Source organism: Myxine glutinosa, chromosome 2 (assembly GCF_964187855.1).
Source record: "Myxine glutinosa chromosome 2, kmMyxGlut1.1, whole genome shotgun sequence".
In the NCBI taxonomy this organism is placed as follows: Eukaryota; Metazoa; Chordata; class Myxini; order Myxiniformes; family Myxinidae; genus Myxine; species Myxine glutinosa.
In genome coordinates this window covers 117,261,680-117,284,663 of record NC_136262.1, presented here as the reverse complement: position 1 = coordinate 117,284,663, position 22,984 = coordinate 117,261,680, and the positions used below count along the sequence as shown (strand labels likewise).

The window sequence follows — 22,984 nt, the reverse complement described above, 5'->3', positions numbered from 1 at the left end:
CATTCTTGAGGCCCGAGCCTAGATCTACTGTAATCTATATATATATATCCCAGAAAGGACAATAACATGACCCTTTCTGCTGCTCCTGTACGGAGTGGGTGCACTAGTTGCCTGAAACCAGACCCAGCTATCCGTCACTCATAATTTATATTGAACCAAATCATGAAGACCCTTCAACAGCAGAATTGAATTGTATAATACCTTCGACAGCAGAATTGAATTGTATATATTACCTTCGACAGCAGAATTGAATTGTATAATACCTTCGACAGCAGAATTGAATTGTATAATACCTTCAACAGCAAGGATGAGCGAGTTGAGTGGACAGATGCGAAAAAAAATAATATTTTGTGTCGCAGGTTGTGACCACAGTGCATTCATTATTTTTTTCCCATTGTTTAAAGCACCTGCTGTGTCCCATCTGTATTTGGAGGATGTGAAATTTGTTATCTCATTGATCCTTCATTTCCTTGCTTTCTTCACTTGCTCTTAACAGCCTCGTCTGACTCTCAGATGATGGATACGAGGCAATGCGTGCTCTGTTTATCTTTCGGAGATGATCGCCCAGAGGTTAGACACACTGCTTCTTTTCACACCACATCACCTGTTACCCCCACACACCTCACCGTGCCATTGCTTGCACCTACCGTCCCTTTGCCCTCTGATTGTGTTAGTTTCACTCATCGCGCTTCCCACGAACCTTTTCCTCTTCTCCCTCCTCTCTTCAGGTCAGTGGCAGGCTGCTTTATGCAGGGGAAGACAACTGGTTGCACGTTAACTGTGCACTGTGGTCAGCTGAGGTTGTGGAGAAAGAGAACGGAGCTTTAGAGCATGTTCACACTGCCATCTCACGTGGAAGGCTCATGGTATTGCATTCCCGCTTGTTTACCTATTCCAATTGGTGCTTGAATAATGAATTATTCCGACATTTGTCCTTCCTTTGACTGTTCTCTCCTTTCGTTCATTCCTTTTCTTGTTTTGGTCTCTCTCCCTCTCTCTCTCTCTCTCTCTCTCTCTCTGTCTCTGTCTCTGTCTCTGTCTCTGTCTCTGTCTCTATCTGTATCTGTATCTGTATCTCTCTCTCTCTCTCTGTGTATCTGTCTCTGCCTCTCTGTCTCTCTGTCTCTCTGTCGCTCTCTGTCTCTCCATATCTCTCTCTCTCTCTGTCTGTCTCTCTCTCTCTCTCTCTCTCTCTCTCTCTCTCTCTCTGTCTGTCTCTGTATCTCTCTCTCTCTCCCTCTCTCCCTCTCTCCCTCTCTCCCTCTCCCTCTCCCTCTCCCTCTCCCTCTGTCTCTCTGTCGCTCTCTGTCTCTCCATATCTCTCTCTCTCTGTCTGTCTCTCTCTCTGTCTGTCTCTGTATCTCTCCCTCTCTCCCTCTCTCCCTCTCTCCCTCTCTCCCTCTTTCTCTCTCTCTCTGTCTCTCTCTCGCCAAACATTTTCTCCTTACTGTATCCTCAACATCCACTCCGTGCAGCGTTGTGAATGCTGTGGGAATGGCGGAGCCACAGTTGGTTGTTACCTACCTGCATGCCAGGGAAACTTCCACTTTGCGTGCGCAATCCAGGTCGGCTGCACCTTCCAGAGGGACCGCCAAGTGTACTGTCCCAGACATGCCAATCTGGTTACAGACTTGGTAAGAGTATGTTGTGTTGTTTATAATAATTCCTTGCAAAGAGACCCTCCTAACGGACGGGTTAAGTCCCCTCTTTTATGATTCATGGTTTCCACCAGCTGATACTATGCCATATACAGTGCCTTCCTTAAGTATTGGAACAGTAGAGTTAAATTTGTTATTATTGCTATGTACTGAATAAATTTGGACTTGAGATCAAAAGATGAATATGAGACAAGAGTACAGAAGGTCATCTTTTGTTTCTTGGTATTTATATGTATACATGTTTTACCATTGTAGAACAACAGTACTTTATTTGTTCAGTCTCCCCATTTTAGGTAAGCATACCCGTACGTTTGTATTTTGACGTCTTCTTCTTCTTCCATATTGCAAACATGATGAAAACAGTTAAAAAATACAAAATGAAAATGTAACTTTTGATCTAAGAAAAAAATCGGCTTCTAGCTTTTGATTGGTGAATAAATTCGGTGACTCGATATGCAAATTCCTTAAATTTCAGGCAATTGGATGGAAATTGATGATGATTCTGATGATTGACTCTGATGATTTTTCTGTCATCACCTGCAGTTGTTTTCCTTGGCCAAGCTGACCATTGTCTATTGCTAACTACACTAGTGGTTTCTTTCTTTTTCAAGATATTCCAAATTGTTGTATTTGCTATCCCCGATTTTTATGCTATGGTACTAATTTAATTATTCTGTTCTTTCATTTTCCAAATTGCTCGTTTTCTTTCAAAGACAGTTCTCTGGTCTTCATGTTGGTTTATGCCGACTGACTCCAAATGGAGACGCCCAAGGTAAAAGGAAAGGCCAAAACCAAGATTAGGCATTCACAGCTCTTTTGTGTATGAACAATCAATGCAATAAGACACACCTGAGCAACAAGACTGAACATAAAAAGTACTGTTGTTCTAACATGGTAAAAACATATATATATATATATATATATATATATATATATATATATATATATATATATATATATATATATATACATATATATATATATATATATATATATATATATATATATATATGTCGGTCGAAGACCTCAAGGGAAGGAAGAAGAAGAAGAATCAGAGCAACAATGTTTAATAAAATCGATTACAAACACACAGTGTGGAGCGAGGCTCAAGAATGCACCGCCTAACACGCAGCGGGCAATTTCTCAAGACACTCGCTGAAAAATAAGTAAAAAGGCATTTCATTTATAGCAAAATATCAGACAAGAATCTGCGCTAAAGACATAGCAAAACCTGGGCCATAGAGACCCACCTTCCCTCGTCCCTTCCTGAAGAAGGCCAAACTTAGACAAAAAGATGTAAGCATGGGATAGGCTGAGCCTTTTTGGCTCTTTATCTAAACATATCAGACCCGAGCGCAGGCCGAAGAAAATATTCTCATACACTAGGCTAAATGGTAGATGAATGATTGGATACACGTGCTGAATACAATAACAATCAAGGATATGTAATGTCTATATTTCTCCCGAGGTTGGTTACGTCCTTGATTTTAGGAGACATACTAGAAACTACAAAGATATATAATTAATTATTCCCTTTGCGAAGAAGGCGTTTGGCGACATGTTTTCCCTGTACGTGGGTCGCGAGCATATTATCTACTGTTTGGCACATACATTCAAGGACTTGCTTACTGGGCTAAGGATCCACCCTGCACGTCGAGCCTCGAAACCACATTTTGTCCACTCGCCTCTGCCTGCAGCTGAGTTCAAATCAGTTTTCAGAAGCACGATATATAATTTCAGATGTTATGATCAATTGAGTCATGGGTTTTAAACCCTAATGGCTAACAGTTCCTTCCTTTGTCTTTACAAGACAACTCCTTGGAAAGACACCGTATACCCCAGTGGTCAGCATCCCAATTAGTCACATGCCAGGCACGACATAGCGTCACGCATGCTCAAGAAAGATATCGGCCCTAACTGGCCGTCTAACATTCAACGTATGAATTGTTAGCCATAATTCGCGACGACGGCGCCTGGTTAAGAGATTGCTGCCGCCCGGCCGGATTCCGAATCCACCCTCGCAGCGGCGTAGGTGCGACCCGGTTGCCAGCCAGATTTAGGGCCCTCCTTATGCAGGCGTGGTCCTCGCGAATTAGGGCAAACAATCGACGTCCAATGCCATCAAGCTTTGTACATGTGATTGCTGGGTGGTGTAAGTGGTGGTGAGGGTGGTTCTTCCGGATACATGTTTGCCATCCGCTCCTTACTGCTGGCATAATAGCAATAACCTTTAAAAGAACCTACACTTTCTAAATCACAGGTATAATCATCCCAACTAAAATCATCATTATCAGAATCCCAAGCATCAATAGGTTCATCGTTTTCCCCACATACTCCTTCCTTTTCTGCCAATAACATATCCAAAGCCACTTGATTCTGCATCACCATCGTTCGCATATGCACTAATTCGTTTTCCAATTGTAGTTCTGCGATTCGGGTTTCGTTTCCAATTCGTTCCATTACTAATGCGAGACTATCTATTAGCCAATCATTCATAATACATAAGAGGCGTTAGCCAGTACACGCAAGGGGTTTTCCACACAAGTATCACAGTCATCACAAAAATCAATACAGGCAGCAGCCAGTTCCCACATGGGATCAACACAAGTATCACAGTCATCACAAAATTCAATACAATTTTCTGGAGCGCTGGTCACAACTGCCTTGTTGAAGGGCCCATTCAGGTCGACGGCCTCTGTGGTCAAGATCATGGTCTTCCGACGGCGATTTCTTCATCGTCCATCCTGAAAAATACTTTCTTACACACACCATGATCAAATTCCTAGCCCCCCGTCCCACCAATTGGCATTTAGTTACCTTATCTCTCAGATGGTTGGCTTATTCATAGCCGCATTTCCTGTGTCGTGTCTGGAAATTCGAATGCCACATTTACTTTCACCAATTTCCGAAAATACCTTCCTTTTAATCATCTTCCCTACATCTAATAATACATGATTTACCAACCATTTCCCCCCAGTGCAAGCCAACCCCTTGTATCACCTTCTTATCACGAAACAACAGTCCATAACTAACCACTTTTCTTTATTTCCTGTCTTTTCCATTAACTTTTTATAACCTTTCCCTCCACTTTCTCATCAATTCCTGCAGTCACCTGTCATTGACAAGTAATCCATCTGATTCGACTTTCCACTCCAATCATCTTTGCACTTTCCATGACCTTCTTCACACTTCCTTTTAAACCTTTTCTTCAGACACAACCCACATGAGTTATGAATACAATTTCCCCTTTCAGGCACGTGTCTAGCCACTCACAAAGTGTCCATAAGACAACGTCATCATATTTCACACCTCAGCTCTCGAGACCACCCAGGGGTCCCTTGAGAGATGCATCCTAATGTTAATCAGCTCTCGAGAGCTCAATTTTGAACAGGGGTAAAACCAGCAATACTCAATTCTGCCGAGCAAGAGGCCAGAGCAGTATCACTCCCTCTTCCCTCTGCCCACCATAACTGGCAGACAGACAATGGCGAGCCATAAGCCCCAAAATGACATTGCACGAACCCTTTCAATATCTGTCTAAACCTACTGCCATTTAACGACGCTTCCCAGATGACGGCTCCCATACACTATTCTGTCTGTGAATTGTTGCATCCCACAGATGCCACGATTATTTGAACAAATTCATTTTCCTAATCCACCCTTTCAATTTTCATTTCAATTTAAAGTCAATCCAATGTCCTCTAATACCTCTCTTAGCATCCCATGCACCTGTTGCAGACACCTGTTTTAGCCTCTGGCCCCAGATAACTCTCTGCCGGTAGACCTTAATGGTTTGGTCGCCATATGCATATGTCTCCGTGTTCGCCCATGCCCTCGTGTCCCCCCACTTGAGGCGTGACGCGGCAGGTGCAGTGCTGGCAAAGCGGTATATTAAACTAAGTGTGATTGCCACCCCTAACAGGCGGTGGTGCAGCATCCTCGATCTGTGGTGGTGCGTTTGAGGTGTTTGTGTTTGTGGGTATGGCCAACTTACAATGTGTGGCATGTACCCAGGACGACTTGCCCTCACAAAACACAGCTGTTGGTGTGATCAGAAGAACTTGGTATGGCCCCGTCCACCTTGGTTCGAGCGCAGTCTTACGGGTGAAATGCTTCACCAGCACGTAATCTCCTGCCTCGAAGGTGTGGATAGGCTTGCTTGTTGGCTCCGGCAGGGCCTCCCGAACGCGTTCATGTATGCTGCGCGCTACATGGGAGAGACCTATGCAAAACTTTAAAAGCATGTCATCCATGATAGGTAATTCAAGTGCTGCCATATCCACTGGCGCCGATACCGGCAAACTCATGGGCCGACCCATTAATATCTCGTGCGGAGAGAGACCAGTGGTGCGCCCTGGAGTGGAGCGCACGCTCATTAACGCTAGCGGAAGGGCCTCCGGCCACTTGAGGCCTGTCTCGTCGCAAATCTTTGCCAACTTACCTTTCAGTGTGCCATTCGTTCGTTCTACAAGTCCCGCCGATTGCGGGCAGTAAACACAGTGGAACGACTGTATCACTCCCAAGGCCTTTAACACGGCTTTAATGACGTCACCTGTGAAGTGCCCGCCCTGATCGGATGACACTTTCTGCGGGACACCGAATCGACATATAAAGTGCCGCAAAAGGCACTTGGCCACCGTTATAGCGTCAGCCCTGACGCATGGGTAGGCCTCCACCCACTTGGTGAACATGTCCACCACTACCAGTACATGCTTAAAGGACATACAAGGCGGTAAATTGAAAAAATCGAACTGGATATGACAGAACGGCCCGACGGGAGCCGGGTGACCCGCGTTGTGGCGGCGTCTGGGGGGTGCCCCCCTATTATGCCGTTGACATATAGCGCACGAGCGACAGACCATGGTAACCGCAGCCGAAAGGCCTGGTGCTGCCCAGGTGGAAGTGACCTGCCTCATCACCCCCCTATGGCACACATGGCCATTTTGATGCGCCATGCGTGCCAACCATGGCAATAAAGCTCGCGGTGCCACGGGTTTGTCATTAATCGTCCACATTTGTCCTTCTGCGGGGCGCTGAGCTCCCAATTTAATCCAATCTTGATGTTCTACGTTTGAGGCTGCGGCTTGTAATTGTATTACATCGAACTCTGTAGGTGCGGATGTCGGAACGTCTGTCTGGGCGGTCGCTTTAGCGCCCTGTTTGCACGTAACTACTGGCATATTATATCCAACCTGTTGGTTTGCCGCTTGTGCTGCTGCTTCGTCGGCTCGGGCGTTTCCACGGGCCACAGCGTCGTCTGTACGCTGGTGACCTCGGCATTTAACTACAGCTATTTCACGTGGAAGCATAATACTATGAAGCAGATTACGCACTAAGTCCCCATTTTTGATGAGTGCTCCCGCTGAAGTGAGGAACCCTCTCATTTTCCATATGGCCCCTTTGTCGTGGACCACTCCGTGTGCGTATGCCGAGTCTGTATAAATTGTCACTGCTTTTTCCTCGCTTACTTCGCACGCTCTCGTGAGTGCGTACAGTTCAGCTTGTTGTGCTGACCAGGTGGGCGGGAGGCGGCCGCTTTCGACCGTCTCCGTATCCGAGCATACTGCGTACCCAGATAACAGGGATCCGTCCCAAGCCCGTTTGGCTGAACCATCGACGTAATAGGTGTGATCGGCTTCCTGTAGCGGTGTGTCCTGTAAGTCAGGCCTTACTGTTGATATTAACTGCACCACGTCCGTACAAACGTGCGGGATTCCCTCCTCCTTTGTTGGCAAAAGTGTCGCTGGGTTAAGAACGGTACACCGCATCACCGTCACGTTGGGTGCCATAATTAATGCCGTTTCGTATTGCATCAGTCGAGTGGCTGTGAGATGCTGTGTGTTTCGCTGTTGTAGTAGTGTATGGACGCAATGCGGTACCTGTAAAAGGACCGGATGTCCCATAACTATGTCGGCCGTCCGCTCAACTGCGTATCGGGCAGCCGCCACGGCTTGTAAGCACAGCGGAAAGCCTTGTTCTACCGCATCAAGCTTTTTGCTGAAATAGGCTACTGGACGTTCCCTATCTCCATGAGTCTGGGTTAACACGGATTGCGCGAATCCCCCTACTGCATGGGTGAAAAGTGTGAAGGCCTTTTTATAATCGGGAAGGCCTAAGGTTGGGGCCGTTATCAGGGCTCGTTTGAGTCCTTCGTAGCAGCGTATTCGATTGTCCGTCCAGTTCACCATCCGTGGCTGGTCGTTTTTCGTCGCCTCATATAGAGGTTTTGCTAATAACGCATAGTCAATTATCCATGTACGACAGTACCCTGCCATTCCCAAAAATCGCAACACCTCCCTTTGTGTACGAGGCAACGGGGTTTCCATGATGGCCGTGACCCGGCTCGCGTTGAGCTCGCGTCTCCCATGCGAAATCGCGTGTCCCAAGTATGTAACTATCTCCCGCACAAATTGCAATTTTTCCCGGCCTACTTTGTGGCCTTTCTCGGCTAGCGCATTTAACAGCGCTAGTGAATCCGTCTCACAGGCTGCCTTGGATGGAGAGCAGATTAATAAGTCGTCGATGTACTGCAACAGCACCGAGCCGCCTTCCAATTGGACATCTGCGAGATCGCGGTGCAGCGCTCGTGAAAACAAGGTAGGGCTATCTGCGAAACCCTGCGGAAGCACTGTCCAGGTGAATTGTCTCCCCCGGAAGGTGAAAGCGAAGAGATACTGGGACTCTGGAGCTATTGGCACTGAAAAGAAGGCGGAACACAAGTCTATGACTGTAAAATGTGTAGCATCTGGCGGAATGGAAGTCATCAAAACTTCTGCATTTGGTACAACCGGATGAATACCCTGAATTATTTTATTAATCTCTCGCATATCCTGCACAAATCGCCACTTTCCTGTCATTGGTTTTGGCACTGGGAAAATGGGGGAGTTACATGGGCTGTTGGTTTCGATTATTATTATTCCCTGCTGCACGAGCGATTCTATCACCGGAAAAATGCCTGCGTCAGCCTCGTGCCGAAGTGGGTACTGCCGAATGTGTGGTAAAGGTAACCCTTCTTTAATTGGAATCACCAACGGAGGTGCATTCCTAATGCGCCCTACTTCATTCTCGTGTTGCGCCCATAGTGACGGGGTGACGGTATCGAGCAATCCATCGGAGTCCCCTGGAGTCGTGGGGACCGCCCTGACCATATGTGCCGCTTTGGGTGGCAGTTCCACCATCTCAAATCGAACTCGTCTGTCTTGAGGTGCCAAATTAATTATGACCCTTTATTGTTGTCCAACACATGGACCGTTCGGTGTTCAACATTGTATCGACGCCTTACTGGCGTTTTCCGCAGTCTGTCCATCATCCATCCAATGCTCTCGGGTGGCCATCCTCTGGCGGTGCTAAGGGTAACATGCGCTACCATCCCCTCGGGGTACTTAGCCTTTGATCTCTGGCGTGGCGACAAGGTTACCATAATCCCAATGCCTTCTCGGCCAATCCATATGTGTGATAATTGAAGATCAGAGGTTTCCCCTAAAGCTGCCGCAACCATGTCTAAATAATAATCATCGCTTCCAGTCGCGTCATAACATGCGGTGCAATGCGGCGGATTATATTTCAATTTTGTGGCTATGTGGTGTTCTTCTAGCCAATCACGAATTTCTTGCGTTTGCGCGCCAATCGTGTCAATCACGTAGGTCCATGTTGCTAAAGCCCCTTCCTCCAACCGCCACCAATACACGGTGGGGCTGGCGCGCTGCAATGCCATCATTAACAAATCACGGTTCGATTCTCTGACGTCGACGTATACACCTTCCTTGGTGCACGCAATGTCACAACCTAATCGACACAGCAAATCCCGTCCTAGTAAATTAGTTGGGGCAGTAGTGGTCATGAGAAATGCATGCTTAGCTTCTAGCGGTCCGAACATTACTCGGGTCTCCTTTGATACGGGGAGAGTTTCTAATTTTCCTGAAACGCCCTGGATTTGGACGCTTTTGTGTGTCGGTTTCAAAGTAGGTAGTTGTCCCTTATTGATACAACTGCGAGTCGCACCGGTATCCACTAAGAATTTTAGTGGTTGTCCATTTACATCTAACGTCAAGGTCGGTTCCTCATCTGGGGTCATTGTTATCAATGGACATTCCTTTGGCGGCCCGCATTCGTCCCGTCAATAGGCGTTTCCATATGTCGGCCCTTGCTGTCCCTGGGGTCTTCGTGGTCCCCTTGGACAATTTGGACAATCCCGTCTCCAGTGGCCCATCTGTCCACATTCAAAGCATGCCCCTCTCCCTGGGGGTCCCTGTCCTGGACCCCCCTGTTGGTTTGGCCTTCGCCCCCCTTTGTAGGGAGGTGGGCGCCCTTGCCCTCCCCTCGGCATTTGTTGGACTGGGGCACAAGGCCCGTATGGCATGCCCGAATTGGGGGTAACCCATGGGGTGGGGCCCATATTGGAGGGTCCCCATTGCGGTGCCCATCCTGGCATGGGTGTTTGTGGTGGCCAATAGGCCGGTGGGGGACCTGGCACAGAACATGGTGGAACAGCCCATTGGGGTTGTTGGAGTTGTTGGGGTTGTCTCCACGTCTGATTCCCTGGCCCACTAGGCCCTTGTGGTTCCCGGAGTACTTGCATCACAGCTGCCTGCAGTGCCGGACCGAGTGTCTCGTCATCACTTGACTCACTCTCACTGTCACTTCCCATTATTTTTGCCCCCTTTTGTTTCTTCTTGCTCCCCATTGTTCTTGTTGTTTGTTGCTGGGCCAATTTTTCCCTTACTAACATCTGCAACATTTCTTCTTTAATTTCCTTTTTTTCCTCCGAAGAGGAGCCCGGACATTGTTCAAGTTTTGTACATAATTCATTGGTCCCCATTCCTTTCCAACCGAAAAGGACGGCATGCACTTGTTTTTTTAATGCGGGCCGAAGCCCTTCTACTAGGTAATTGTTCACCAGGGGAGCGGGTAGGTCCTCGACTTGGATTAATCCTAACCCGCCCCATCGAGCTATCGCTTTTTCTATTCTCTCTCGATAGTCGCCGATAGTCTCTCCTGCTTTCTGTTTTATGTTCCCAATTCTTCCCCAATCTGGCCCTCCAGGTGGTGCGAGCGCATTGCCAATGTTGGTCAGGAGATGATTTTTCAAAATGTCCCAATCGTTTCCGGTCATGGGTGGATTCCGAGCCATGGGGTCATCTATTGGCCATAATGAAAGGGTTTTAGCCTTTGCCCATACCTTTGGTGGCAATATAGATGCTCCCAAATGACAAATATCTCTCCAATCTGGGGCATCCTCTGTAATCCAGTGACGGAGCAATATTACTATATCCAAAGGTTGGTCGATCAACATTTCCTGAACCCTCTTTTGCATGGCCGTTAAATCAGATTCTTTCCAAGGCACACGTTCCCTTACTGCCACGCCGTTTGCGTCTATTCCCACGCATCGCATGGGGAACACTCCCTTTGTTTCTATCGCACGTTGCACTGGTGCCTGATACTCCACTAGTGAAGGGTAAACTTTCTGACCTGGACCTATCGGGGGTGGAAACCCCGGGGTGTCTGTGCTGCTATCTCCATCGTCCTCGACTTGAGGGGCTGATGGTTGTGGGGTCTTATGAACTCTAGGGGGTCTCCCATTTGTTTCCCCTATAGCGCCCTGGTGTCGGGAACGTGCCTTAGATCCTGGGACTGGACCATGGGGGGAATAGGAAACAGGGATTTCATCTTCCTCATCCTGTTCCTTCTCATCGGAATTAATCCGGGCTACCATTAGCCTCTGACTTGTCTGCGCTGCGAGCGCCTTCATCTGTTTATCCTGTTTCTTCCGACCCTGTTTGCGCTCATTCTGGTATTTGCCCAACTCTCCTCGCAAACTCGCTTGTCTGGAGGCTGCCTGTCTCTTCAAGGCCTCCACCTTCCACCAACTATAGACCTTCCATGAATCAGGTGGGAGTCTCTTCTTCTTCTTCTCTAGGGCATCTAAAGCCCCATATAACACATCTAACCTGTCTATTGCAAATGACCCTTCCTCTGGCCAAGGCGTATTCAAACCCTCGGTCAATATAGTCCATGCCTTGCTCGGTTGCAAAGCAGCATACCCATAATTTCTTTTCATATAAAACGCTGGAGTGTTCTTCAAAGGCTCTCCCTCCTTTCCTTTCCTATTACCCATTCTTCCTACCTTCTTGGGTTAATCCCTCCTGGTAGTCCTAAGATCGGGTCGCCCCCCGATCCCTAGCCTTAAACGCAGTTCTCACGCCGGAGTAACTTAACACCTATTATCTATCTCCCACATATGGGTCTACCTGCTTCCCACGCAGGAAGCTTACTTGAGGGATATCCCTCCTTATCTCGGGCGCCCTGTATAATCGATTCGTTACCCACTGCTGCTCTGGTTTAAACTAAATATGGTTCGGAATGCAAGCCAGGTAGTGCAGCCGACAGAGGTCCACACGTCCAAAGTAAGGCAGGAGGCTTCAATTTCGATGTGCAAAAATTGCTTACCCAAATTAGGTGCCGGCAGGCCTCCTTCCCGACCTGGAACGTGAGGGTCCACCTCGTCTGCACACTTGGATGATCCCACTTCTGACACCAAAATTGTCGGTCGAAGACCTCAAGGGAAGGAAGAAGAAGAAGAATCAGAGCAACAATGTTTAATAAAATCGATTACAAACACACAGTGTGGAGCGAGGCTCAAGAATGCACCGCCTAACACGCAGCGGGCAATTTCTCAAGACACTCGCTGAAAAATAAGTAAAAAGGCATTTCATTTATAGCAAAATATCAGACAAGAATCTGCGCTAAAGACATAGCAAAACCTGGGCCATAGAGACCCACCTTCCCTCGTCCCTTCCTGAAGAAGGCCAAACTTAGACAAAAAGATGTAAGCATGGGATAGGCTGAGCCTTTTTGGCTCTTTATCTAAACATATCAGACCCGAGCGCAGGCCGAAGAAAATATTCTCATACACTAGGCTAAATGGTAGATGAATGATTGGATACACGTGCTGAATACAATAACAATCAAGGATATGTAATGTCTATATTTCTCCCGAGGTTGGTTACGTCCTTGATTTTAGGAGACATACTAGAAACTACAAAGATATATAATTAATTATTCCCTTTGCGAAGAAGGCGTTTGGCGACATGTTTTCCCTGTACGTGGGTCGCGAGCATATTATCTACTGTTTGGCACATACATTCAAGGACTTGCTTACTGGGCTAAGGATCCACCCTGCACGTCGAGCCTCGAAACCACATTTTGTCCACTCGCCTCTGCCTGCAGCTGAGTTCAAATCAGTTTTCAGAAGCACGATATATAATTTCAGATGTTATGATCAATTGAGTCATGGGTTTTAAACCCTAATGGCTAACATATATATATATATATATATACAGTGGAACCTTGACTTACGAGTGCCCCAACTTACGAGTTTTTCGAGATACGAGCCGTCGCTCGGGCGGTTTATTGCTTTGAGATGCGAGCCGAGATCCGAGTTACGAGCTTTCGCCACCCGGTCACGTGGTTATCTTGCCGTGCACGTACAGTACGTATCTCTGTCGTATAGCGCTGCATTTTTTTTTTCGCATTTTGGTTATTTCGAGTTCACGCGGCCAGGTGGGTTCTGGTCACGTGGTTATCTTGCCGTGCACGTACAGTACGTATCTCTGTCGTATAGCGCTGCATTTTTTTTTTCGCATTTTGTTTATTTCGAGTTCACGCCGCCAGGTGGGTTCTGGTCACGTGGTTATCTTGCCGTGCACGTACAGTACGTATCTCTGTCGTATAGCGCTGCATTTTTTTTCTTCGCATTTTGGTTATTTCGAGTTCACGCTGCCAGGTGGGTTCTGGTCACGTGGTTATCTTGCCGTGCACGTACAGTACGTATCTCTGTCGTATAGCGCTGCATTTTTTTTTTCGCATTTTCGTTATTTCGAGTTCACGCCGCCAGGTGGGTTCTGGTCACGTGGTTATCTTGCCGTGCACGTACAGTACGTATCTCTGTCGTACAGCGCTGCATTTTGTTTTTCGCATTTTGGTTATTTCGGAAAATTTCTTAGTTTTAACCATGGGGCCTAAGAAAGTGAGTGGCAAGTGCAGTGCTGAGAAGAAGAAGAGGATGATGTGCTTGGATATAAAACACGCAATCGTCGAAAAACATGAGCGAGGTGTCGAGGAGGACGTATATAACGGCAGAGGAGAAGAGCATGCCAGGCCACAACTTGTTCAGAATGCCGGCGATAGCTCGCCTTCTCTTTGTGGAAAACACGGTGAGATCCTTAACATCCAACAACTAATGGGACGCAAACGGGGCGCCCAGTTTAGCGGTACACACATTGATGAATCACCCTGCCTGTGATTCACCCATGACAGGTTATAGCTGGGTCGGGATTCAAACCCAGGCTGGACAGTTTAGACTTTAGAGTCAAGTGTGCGTACCTCCAGTCCAGGCCATCCTGCCAACTTGTATGCTGCATACAGGTGAAATATAAAGCGCGAGATATTTTTATATATACTGTATATTTAAAAAAAAATTGGTGTGGTTTTTGGCGGGCTGGAACGGATTAATAGCATTTCAATGCATTTCAATGGGGAAATTTGATTTGAGATACGAGCAATTTGAGTTACGAGCTCGGTCACGGAACGAATTAAACTCGTAAGTCAAGGTTCCACTGTATATATATATATATATATATATATATATAAATAAATGCTGGAAGCAGCAACGAAGGCTGGAAAGGGTGGAAATGCGAATGGTTCGATGGATGTGCGGAGTATCGTTGAGAGAGAGGAAGACAAATGATGAATTGCGAAAGATGATGGGAATATTGCCTGTGATTGATGCTGTGAAGAGGAACAGGCTGAGATGGTTTGGTCATGTGATGAGGAAGGATGAAAGTGACTGGTTGAGAAGAGTGATGGAAATTGATGTAGAAGGAAGTAGAGGACGGGGAAGACCGAGAAAGACTTGGCTAAAGATGGTGGAAGAAGAAATGCGGGCAAGAGGGTTAGCAAGGAGAGATGCAGAAAATAGGGCAAAATGGAGAAGATTGTCATGGGAACCGCAAGGCTAACCCCCACTCTAGCAGGGAAAATGGCCTTTAAAATGCATGTTGTGTATATGTATATATATATATATATATATATATATATATATATATATATATATATATATATATATATATATATATATATATATATATATATATATATATAAATATATATTATATATATTATATATATAATATATATATATAATATATATATAATATATATATAATATATATATAATATATATATAATATATATATAATATATATATAATATATATATATTATATATATATTATATATATATTATATATATATTATATATATATTATATATATAATATATATATATAGTTATGTCTGGGGGTAAAGCAATATCTAGAGCCAGGTAGATCTGTATAGGTAGGTATTCGATTGTCGCGATAGGGAATCTACCTTGTAATTTCTGTGTGTTTAGGCGGTTTGTCGGTTAAGAAGTATACTTGTGAATATACCACGATGTTCGAGTGTTAGATAGAGTAGGGATTAAAGAATAACGCCCCTGTGTGTCAAACCTTGTAGCCAAACCTTTGTCCCTTATGGCAATGCAGACCAACATAGACATTTAGACAGGTCCCTAGCGCAACATTAAATAATTCCCTTCCCTGACAAAACTTTGGAAGAGAACAGGCAAAAGGAAACCAGGCCAGGACACCGCCGATGATGGCCGCCGCCAACTACACCTCCGGCAGGCCTAGCCACATCGAGTGCCACGTGCTATCACCATGCTATGGTCCTGTGATTGGTCAGCTCGCTAGGCGCGAACCTCCAGCCAACGAGTGCGAGAGGCGCGAAGCTGGAAGGTTCGGTGGAAGTCGCTGGTTGGTAGCGCGCCAAGGCTGACGTAACCGGTAAGGTTATATCAGCGCGCGCCGAACGACATTTTAGAGAGAGCACATCCGGTTCTTGTTTGCGCAGCCCTTCCTCTTGGACATCCGGCGCTTCGTGTTGCGCAGCACGCTCTGTTCGTCTTGGCAGACCGATCGTGAGTGGAGATCGACCTTGTGTGGAGATCGCTGGCGGTGCTTTGGGCCGCGTGGTGATTGTGGGGCGTTGGACGCATGGTGCTCGGTGCTTTGGAGCTTGGTGCACGGACCTCGTGAGCGGCGGGAGGCTTGGAGCGGGGCCTGGTGGCGCTCGAGCGGGGCCGTGTTACACTGCAAGATGACAAGACCAGATAAGGCCAATACCCATTTCACAATTACATAACGAACGTGTTATTTTCGTAAATCCATTCCCCTGTTTGTATTTGAGGTCTGGTGTGTGGGATCCCGATTTAGTTTATTTTATTATCGTCGCGTTCTTTGTCTCGGGTTCCGTGGAATAAATCTCTATTTTTGTACATTTTACTTTGGTTGTTCGTTTGAGTTAATTTCCTCGCAGGATCGAAGCTGCCGTCGGTTCACCAGAAGGTAAGTGCTTTTGCCGCAGCCTTCCATTTTCCTCCTTCCTCCCGCGTTTGATAGTCAAATCCGTGTTCGGTCGTCGCCTCCAATTAAATCCGTTCCGGTCCATCCGCGAGCCCTGGTGTTAACCAAAAGGGTCTGCGCGACAATGTATACATAGAAATACCAAGAAATAAAAGCTTACCTTCTGTACATCTTTTGATCCCAAATCCAAATTTATTGAGTATATAGCCATCGTTACAAATCTCACTTCACTGTTCTATTATTTTTGAAAGGCTATATATATTTGCACAATATTTTTGAATGGCTACCATAGACACAAACACAACCACACCCACAAGACGCCCACAGGCACCCACAGACACCCACAGACACTTCTCAAATTGTACAGTATATACTGTACTGTAATGTTGACTTAGCGGTTAGGGTGCCGGCTTGGGATCCTAGGATTCTGGGTTCGAATCCCGGTCGATCGCTGAATTAACACCAAGGGGGTTGACTCTGTCATCCTTCCGAGGTCAGCAAATTGAGTACCAGGTCACTGGTAATTCCTTGTATGTCGCAAGAGGTGACTAACAGGGTTGGCGGTAGGAAGGGCATCTGGCCATAAAACATTGCTTCAAAAAGGGGACCACGGTGCCCGAAAAAGGCCAACCATTGCTCTGCGAGGGAAAATGGGGACTGTGGGGCAGGGGATGCGAGACTATGTGTGTGTGTGTGTGTGTGTGTGTGTGTGTGTGTGTGTGTGTGTGTGTGTGTGTGTGTGTGTGTGTGTGTGTGTGTGTGTGTGTGTGTGTGTGTGTGTGTGTGTTGTCCATGTGTGTGTTGTCCGTGTGTGTGTGTGTTGTCCATGTGTGTGTTGTCCATGTGTGTGTTGTCCATGTGTGTGTGTGTGTGTTGTCCATGTGTGTGTTGTCCATGTGTGTGGTGTCAATGTGTGTGTGTGGTGCCAGTGTGTGTGTCTGTGTCCGTGTGTGTCCACGTATATATACATTTTCTCTGCTTTTCTCTATGGTTTCCTCTGCAATTGCTTGTCTGATCGATGCGAAATTTTAATTGAAACTCGGCATATGTAATCAACTCCCCGTGGGGTATATCGAGTGATAATTATGACGTTATCGGTGAAGTGGTATTCCAGGTATAATTGGTATTCCAGGTATGATTGGTTGAATTTCAATTCTAATCCGAAAAATCTTAAAATTCATATATCTGATCTATGACAGGATGTGAGCGAAGAATTTAATTTATGGAGTTCATAACTCATGCCAAGAAACAATGTGACATAATAGGGTGCGTGGATGATATGGGTATATGGACCATAATAGTATTGTATTCATTTAACATTGGTATTTTTCTTCATAATGAATGTGCAAGGCGAGACCATGCACTCTTCGAGTGGCGTTCTCATTGTTGTTATTATTTTTATGCCTCCGCCAACAAAGTCGCCAGAGGCATTATGTTTTCGGGTTGTCTGTCCGTCCATCCGGGCTAAACCTCGTTTTTCTCAGCAACCATATGTCCGATTGAGACGAAACTTTCAGGCCTGGAGTGACACCCATGCAGAATGTTTTTATGATAATAGTGACGTCATAGGTCACGTGGTATGGCAGCCATCTTGGATTAAAAGCAAATAATTAAAAATTATTTCTCGGAAACTGCTGAATGGAAAAATCTGAAACTCCGCACATTGTCAAATGCTCCCAATGGGGAACAAAATCATGATAATGATGACATCATAGGTGAAGTGGTATACCAGCCAAAAATGATTTAATCTAATTCCTTATCCTAAAAATCTGAAATTGCATCCACATAATGTATGACCCATTTGTATTGAAATATTAAACTTATGACATCATAGGTCACATGGTTTGGCAGCCATTTTGGATTGAAGGGAAATATTAAATAATTATATCTCCGAAACCGCTCACCCTATTGATGCGAAATTTTACAAATATCATCTAACAGCACTGTTGCATATAGTTTGAAAATGATGATGCCATAGGTCACGTGGTTTGGCAGCCATCCTGGATAGAAAAACGAACCTTATCCGATCAACACAAAACTTCACAAACGTGATCCCCTACCCATACATATGCAGAGTGATGGGATCTACTCGTTGTGGTACTATGCAGAGGCATATTGGCGACACAGTCGCATTGTTCTAGTTATCATTAGTAATGTCATTGTTATTATTATTGTTGTTTTTATTATTGTTTGTTATTATTATTGTTATTATTCCTTCACTCGACTCCATTACATCATTGGTGTTTGTGGTATTGCTGTTGATTATATTGCTGATGTCAGTCAAAATGGTCTGACGTATGATCGGCTTGCTCACATGATGGCACTATAACGGACACGCTTGTATTGAGCATACGGCCTGCCTTGCCGTCTTTGATGGGTAATGGGCCCTTTTTGCTCAAAGCAAACTTTACCAGGTTTTGAGGTATACCAACTCGCCGGTTACTTCTCTACCTTACAACATGTGCCATCATTCAAGTTGCGAGTTCCTGTTGGCCATGAGTGATGCCAGAGTAATGACAATTTATCAATTTGTTTTTAATTGTACTTGGTTGTATCTTTTACGAGTGGTAATGTTTCTGTTTGGCAGGAACCGGTGTGCGAGTTCACTTCTCATCGGAGGTTGTTTGTTGATACGGAAGGACGTGCTCTCCGCAAACGCTTCCTGTCTTCTCTGCACCCGAGCTCCCTTGCTCTTCTCCTAGGTAACAAAAACATGAAATGTAATTTGAGGCTTGTCGAAGGGCTTCAAATAACGTAACACACACACACACACACACACACACACACACACACACACACACACACACACACACACACACACACACACACACAACGAAGACCAAAGCAAAATGAGATTGGAAAAATAGGGAAAAATTCAACCAACCCCCATAACTCACTGGGGCTTGTGAATATGGAAAGGCACAATCTCGGCAAACACATCCTGTCTTCTCTGCTCCTGAAGAAATGTATGGTATAAAAACAATTGATTCTAAATCAATGGTTCTGTGCCATATTGGACCACACTTTCAGCTCTCGGTGTGTCATGTGGGTCGCACCCACACAAGCTACTTCCTGATCTTACGGGTGTAGAAAAGATCATGGCTTTGGATGGGGGACGACTTGAGATGTGGTGAACAGCTGATTTGAAGATCTGGAGGGAAGAATGAGAATGAAGAGAGTGTGGAAGGTGGTTCCACAGGGGAAAAAGGAATAAATAAGTGGAGGTGAGCAGTGGTTCTAGATTTAGGCAGTTTCACTAGGAGGGGGTTGCTGGTGGACCATGTGTGTCCTGCAGATACCTAACTGTTTTGAAGGGGGGACAAATCACGAAGAGGGCGGAGGATACAAGACCAGAAATAAGGTGGACGAAGTCAGATAGACCACCGACCTGTCGGCAATGGCGAAGTGATAGGCCCATAGACTCGGCTTCATCACGAGAGATTCCAATGATCTTGAAAGCCTTGGTTTCCACGTTGTCAAGTTGAGCAAGATGTGAAGCAGGGGAGCCGGCCCAGTGGGGAGATCAGTACTTCATCAAGCTGCGGATGAAGGCCTTGTAGGTGGATAGGAGCTCAAGTATGCCAAGGAAGTACTTTGCACGATGGAGGATGCCCAGTCGGTGGCTGGCTTTGGAAGCCAACTCTGAAATGTGGCTTGCCCAAAAGAGATCATGGCTGACAGTGAGACGCAATAGTTTGAGTGATTGAACCACTATGAGAGGGTTGCTGGTCCTTTCAGAGAGAGAGAGAGAGAGAGAGAGTGAGAGAGACACAGAGAGAGAGAGAGAGAGAGAGAGAGAGAGAGGGAGAGAGAGAGAGAGAGAGACACACACAGAGAGAGAGAGAGACACACACAGAGAGAGAGAGAGCCACAGAGAGAGAGAGAGAGCCACAGAGAGAGAGAGAGAGCCACAGAGAGAGAGAGAGAGAGCCACAGAGAGAGAGAGAGAGAGCCACAGAGAGAGAGAGAGAGAGCCACAGAGAGAGAGAGAGAGCCACAGAGAGAGAGAGAGAGAGAGAGCCACAGAGAGAGAGAGAGAGAGAGAGAGAGAGAGAGAGAGAGAGAGAGAGAGAGAGAGAGAGACAGAGCGAGAGCCACAGAGAGAGAGACACAGAGAGAGAGACACAGAGCGAGAGACACAGAGCGAGAGACACAGAGCGAGAGACACAGAGAGAGAGACACAGAGAGAGAGAGAGAGAGAGAGAGGAAGAGAAGAGAAGAGAAGAGAAGAGAGACAGAGAGAGAAGAGAAGAGAGGAGAGAGAGACACACACAGAGAGAGAGAGAGTGAGAGAGAGAGAGAGAGCCACAGAGAGAGAGAGAGAGAGAGAGAGAGCCACAGAGAGAGAGAGAGAGCCACAGAGAGAGAGAGAGAGCCACAGAGAGAGAGAGAGAGAGAGAGCCACAGAGAGAGAGAGCCACAGAGAGAGAGAGAGAGAGCCACAGAGAGAGAGAGAGAGAGCCACAGAGAGAGAGAGAGAGCCACAGAGAGAGAGAGAGCCACAGAGAGAGAGAGAGAGAGAGAGAGAGAGCCACAGAGAGAGAGAGAGAGAGAGCCACAGAGAGAGAGAGAGAGAGCCACAGAGAGAGAGAGAGAGAACCACAGAGAGAGAGAGAGACACAGAGCGAGAGAGAGAGACACAGAGCGAGAGACACAGAGCGAGAGAGAGAGAGAGAGAGAGAGAGAGAGAGAGAGAGAGAGAGAGAGAGTGAGTGAGTGTGTATGTGTGTGAGAGTGAGTGAGTGAGTGTGTGAGGATTTCTGAGGATTGAAATACATATTGTAAGTGTTTTCCCAGTTTGTAATTTTGTCAAGGTCTGAGGAGAGAGAAGAGGCTGCTGCCTGGGAAGGATGAGGGATGTCACGGCAGAGGGTGAAGTAATCAGCAAAGACATAAAGGGGATTTTCCAGAGAATCGGTGAGTTAATTGATGAAGGTTAGGAATAGGATAGGGCCGTGAACACTGCCATGGGGTACTCCAGCCTTGACAGGGAGAGGATATGAAAAGGTTCTGTTGAGAGCCACACGTTGTCTACGAGAGTGGAGGAAGTCAGTAATCCAAGTGTAGAGTTGACCTTGGATTCCATAGGCAGAGAGTTTTGAGAGCAAGGCAGGATGCCAGACTGTATTGAAAACTTGAGATATGTCAAGAGAGATGGCCTTGGTCTCATGTCTGACATTGAGGGCCTCCATGCATTATGAGAGTAGAAGCAACATGTCTAAAATAAATGAATTATTATTATTATTATAAGGTGGAGTGACCTGGTCTGAATCCGAATTGATGCTCTCAGATGAGGTTGTTGGAGAAAAGGGAGGATTTTATGTCAACTGCGATGATGGATTCCATGACCTTGCTGATGATTGGAAAATAAACTGATAGGTCTTTAGTTAAGGGGATCCGTTTTGCACCTTTTTATGTCATCCTGTGATTTTGGCTGATTTCCAAGCAGATGGAGGATGAGCTCGGTTAAATGACAGGGTGAAAAGGGCAGAGGGTGGAAGTGCAAGAGCAGCAGAGCAGATTTTTAGGACACATGAGCTGATGCCATCCGGTCCAGTTGCAGAGTCAGAGTCGAGGGTTGTCAGAAACTTTCCCACCTTTTCAGATGCAAAATACACAGAATCCTGGAGCAGTTGGGAACGACTGGGAAGGGTGGCTACAGAGAGAGGTTGGTGACGCAATATTTTGAAGCAAACACAGAATTGAGGCATTCGGCCTTCTCACGAGCAGAGACTGGTGCCACATGAAGAGAGGGAGGGGAAGAAAGGGGAGCATGCACCAGAGACAGACTTGACAAGATGCCACCGAGTTTTAGAGAAGGGGGACAAGTTTGAAAGCTCATTCTTGAGATTGGGCAGATGTTGTTTTCTGGCACTTCAGATAGTACACACGCTTGTTACGGGCTTTGTGGAATTATCTTCGGTTGGAGTTTCTTTCCAAAAGGAGAATGCAAGTTGTTTTAAGGCAACTGCTCCACCACAGGATTCAGAGTAACAAGAGCGGGAGGATGGGTAGGATAACTGACGAGATGGGATGAATCTGTGCATAAGAGAGAGCAGGTTTCTGTGGAAAATTCACAGGCTGAGTTAATATCAGGGTGGTAGATATAGGAGACCAGTGTTGAAGTGCAATGGCTGCCTGTAGTCAAGTACTGTACATGATCAGATCGGCCAATTGTGGCTTTGGACGAGCAACATACATTGGCGGGGAAATTGGTCATCACCAAATCTAGAAGGGAAGATTTACTATTGGGAGAGATCCAGGTGGGAAAATTCACGAATTGAGTCAGTCCGATGGAGTCACAGAAGTCCTTCGCTGAAGTACCGTAGCTGGTGAGAGAGGTACCAACAAACAGCCAAGTTGCACGGTGACAGCCAAAAGCAGTACCCGGAGAGGGTGATGAAGGTTAGGAATGTGTGGGGGTCAAATGTGTGGGGGTCAAAGGGAAGTACATGAAGAGATGGTCTCATGCAGAGCCACATGATTTGTCGCAAAGTATTGTATTTCTGTCCTTTGTTAATTTTTTAAAACACGTGATTATCGTACTCTTTTTTTTTTTCTTCTTCTTTTCTTATCCCTATAATAGATAGCATTTCCAAATTTATGATTTGAGGTCGGTTTGTTTTTCCAGGACTCAGCATAATTGGAGAAAGCAACTTGGAGAAAAATTTTTCTCTGACCTTTAAAATCTTTATTTATTTCAATTTAATTATATACTTGCAAATTGGAGGAAAAAAAATTTCTGACCTTTAAAATCTTTATTTATTTCAATTTCATTATATACTTGAACACTGTAGAACACAAATTGCCGTTTTGTCACTTTCAAAGCCCTTCCATTTGCAGTACTTGGACACAATATCCATGCC

General features: G+C 46.0%; 2 protein-coding genes across 5 annotated transcripts in view; both read left to right on the top strand.

The window, feature by feature from the left end:
* Nucleotides 1–22,984, top strand: part of LOC137421345 (uncharacterized) — a 303,203-nt gene that overhangs the window by 159,733 nt on the left and 120,486 nt on the right. For 3 of the 4 annotated variants that reach the window (XR_013622345.1, XR_013622346.1, XM_068107312.2), the window contains exons 23-26: nt 497–570; nt 729–866; nt 1,476–1,634; nt 18,706–18,820. Coding sequence is in view for 2 of the 4 variants with exons in the window: in XM_068107312.2 (XP_067963413.2) it covers nt 497–570; nt 729–866; nt 1,476–1,634; nt 18,706–18,820 (486 nt within the window). In the remaining 2 variants the exon portion in view is untranslated. The remainder of the gene's footprint in view (nt 1–496; nt 571–728; nt 867–1,475; nt 1,635–18,705; nt 18,821–22,984) is intronic. The other variant, XM_068107313.2, reaches the window with a different exon arrangement.
* Nucleotides 13,670–22,984, top strand: part of GHITM (growth hormone inducible transmembrane protein) — a 213,140-nt gene continuing 203,825 nt past the window's right edge. Inside the window, exon 1 of the mRNA XM_078771539.1 lies at nt 13,670–13,680. The gene's annotated coding sequence lies outside the window, so the exon portion shown is untranslated. The remainder of the gene's footprint in view (nt 13,681–22,984) is intronic.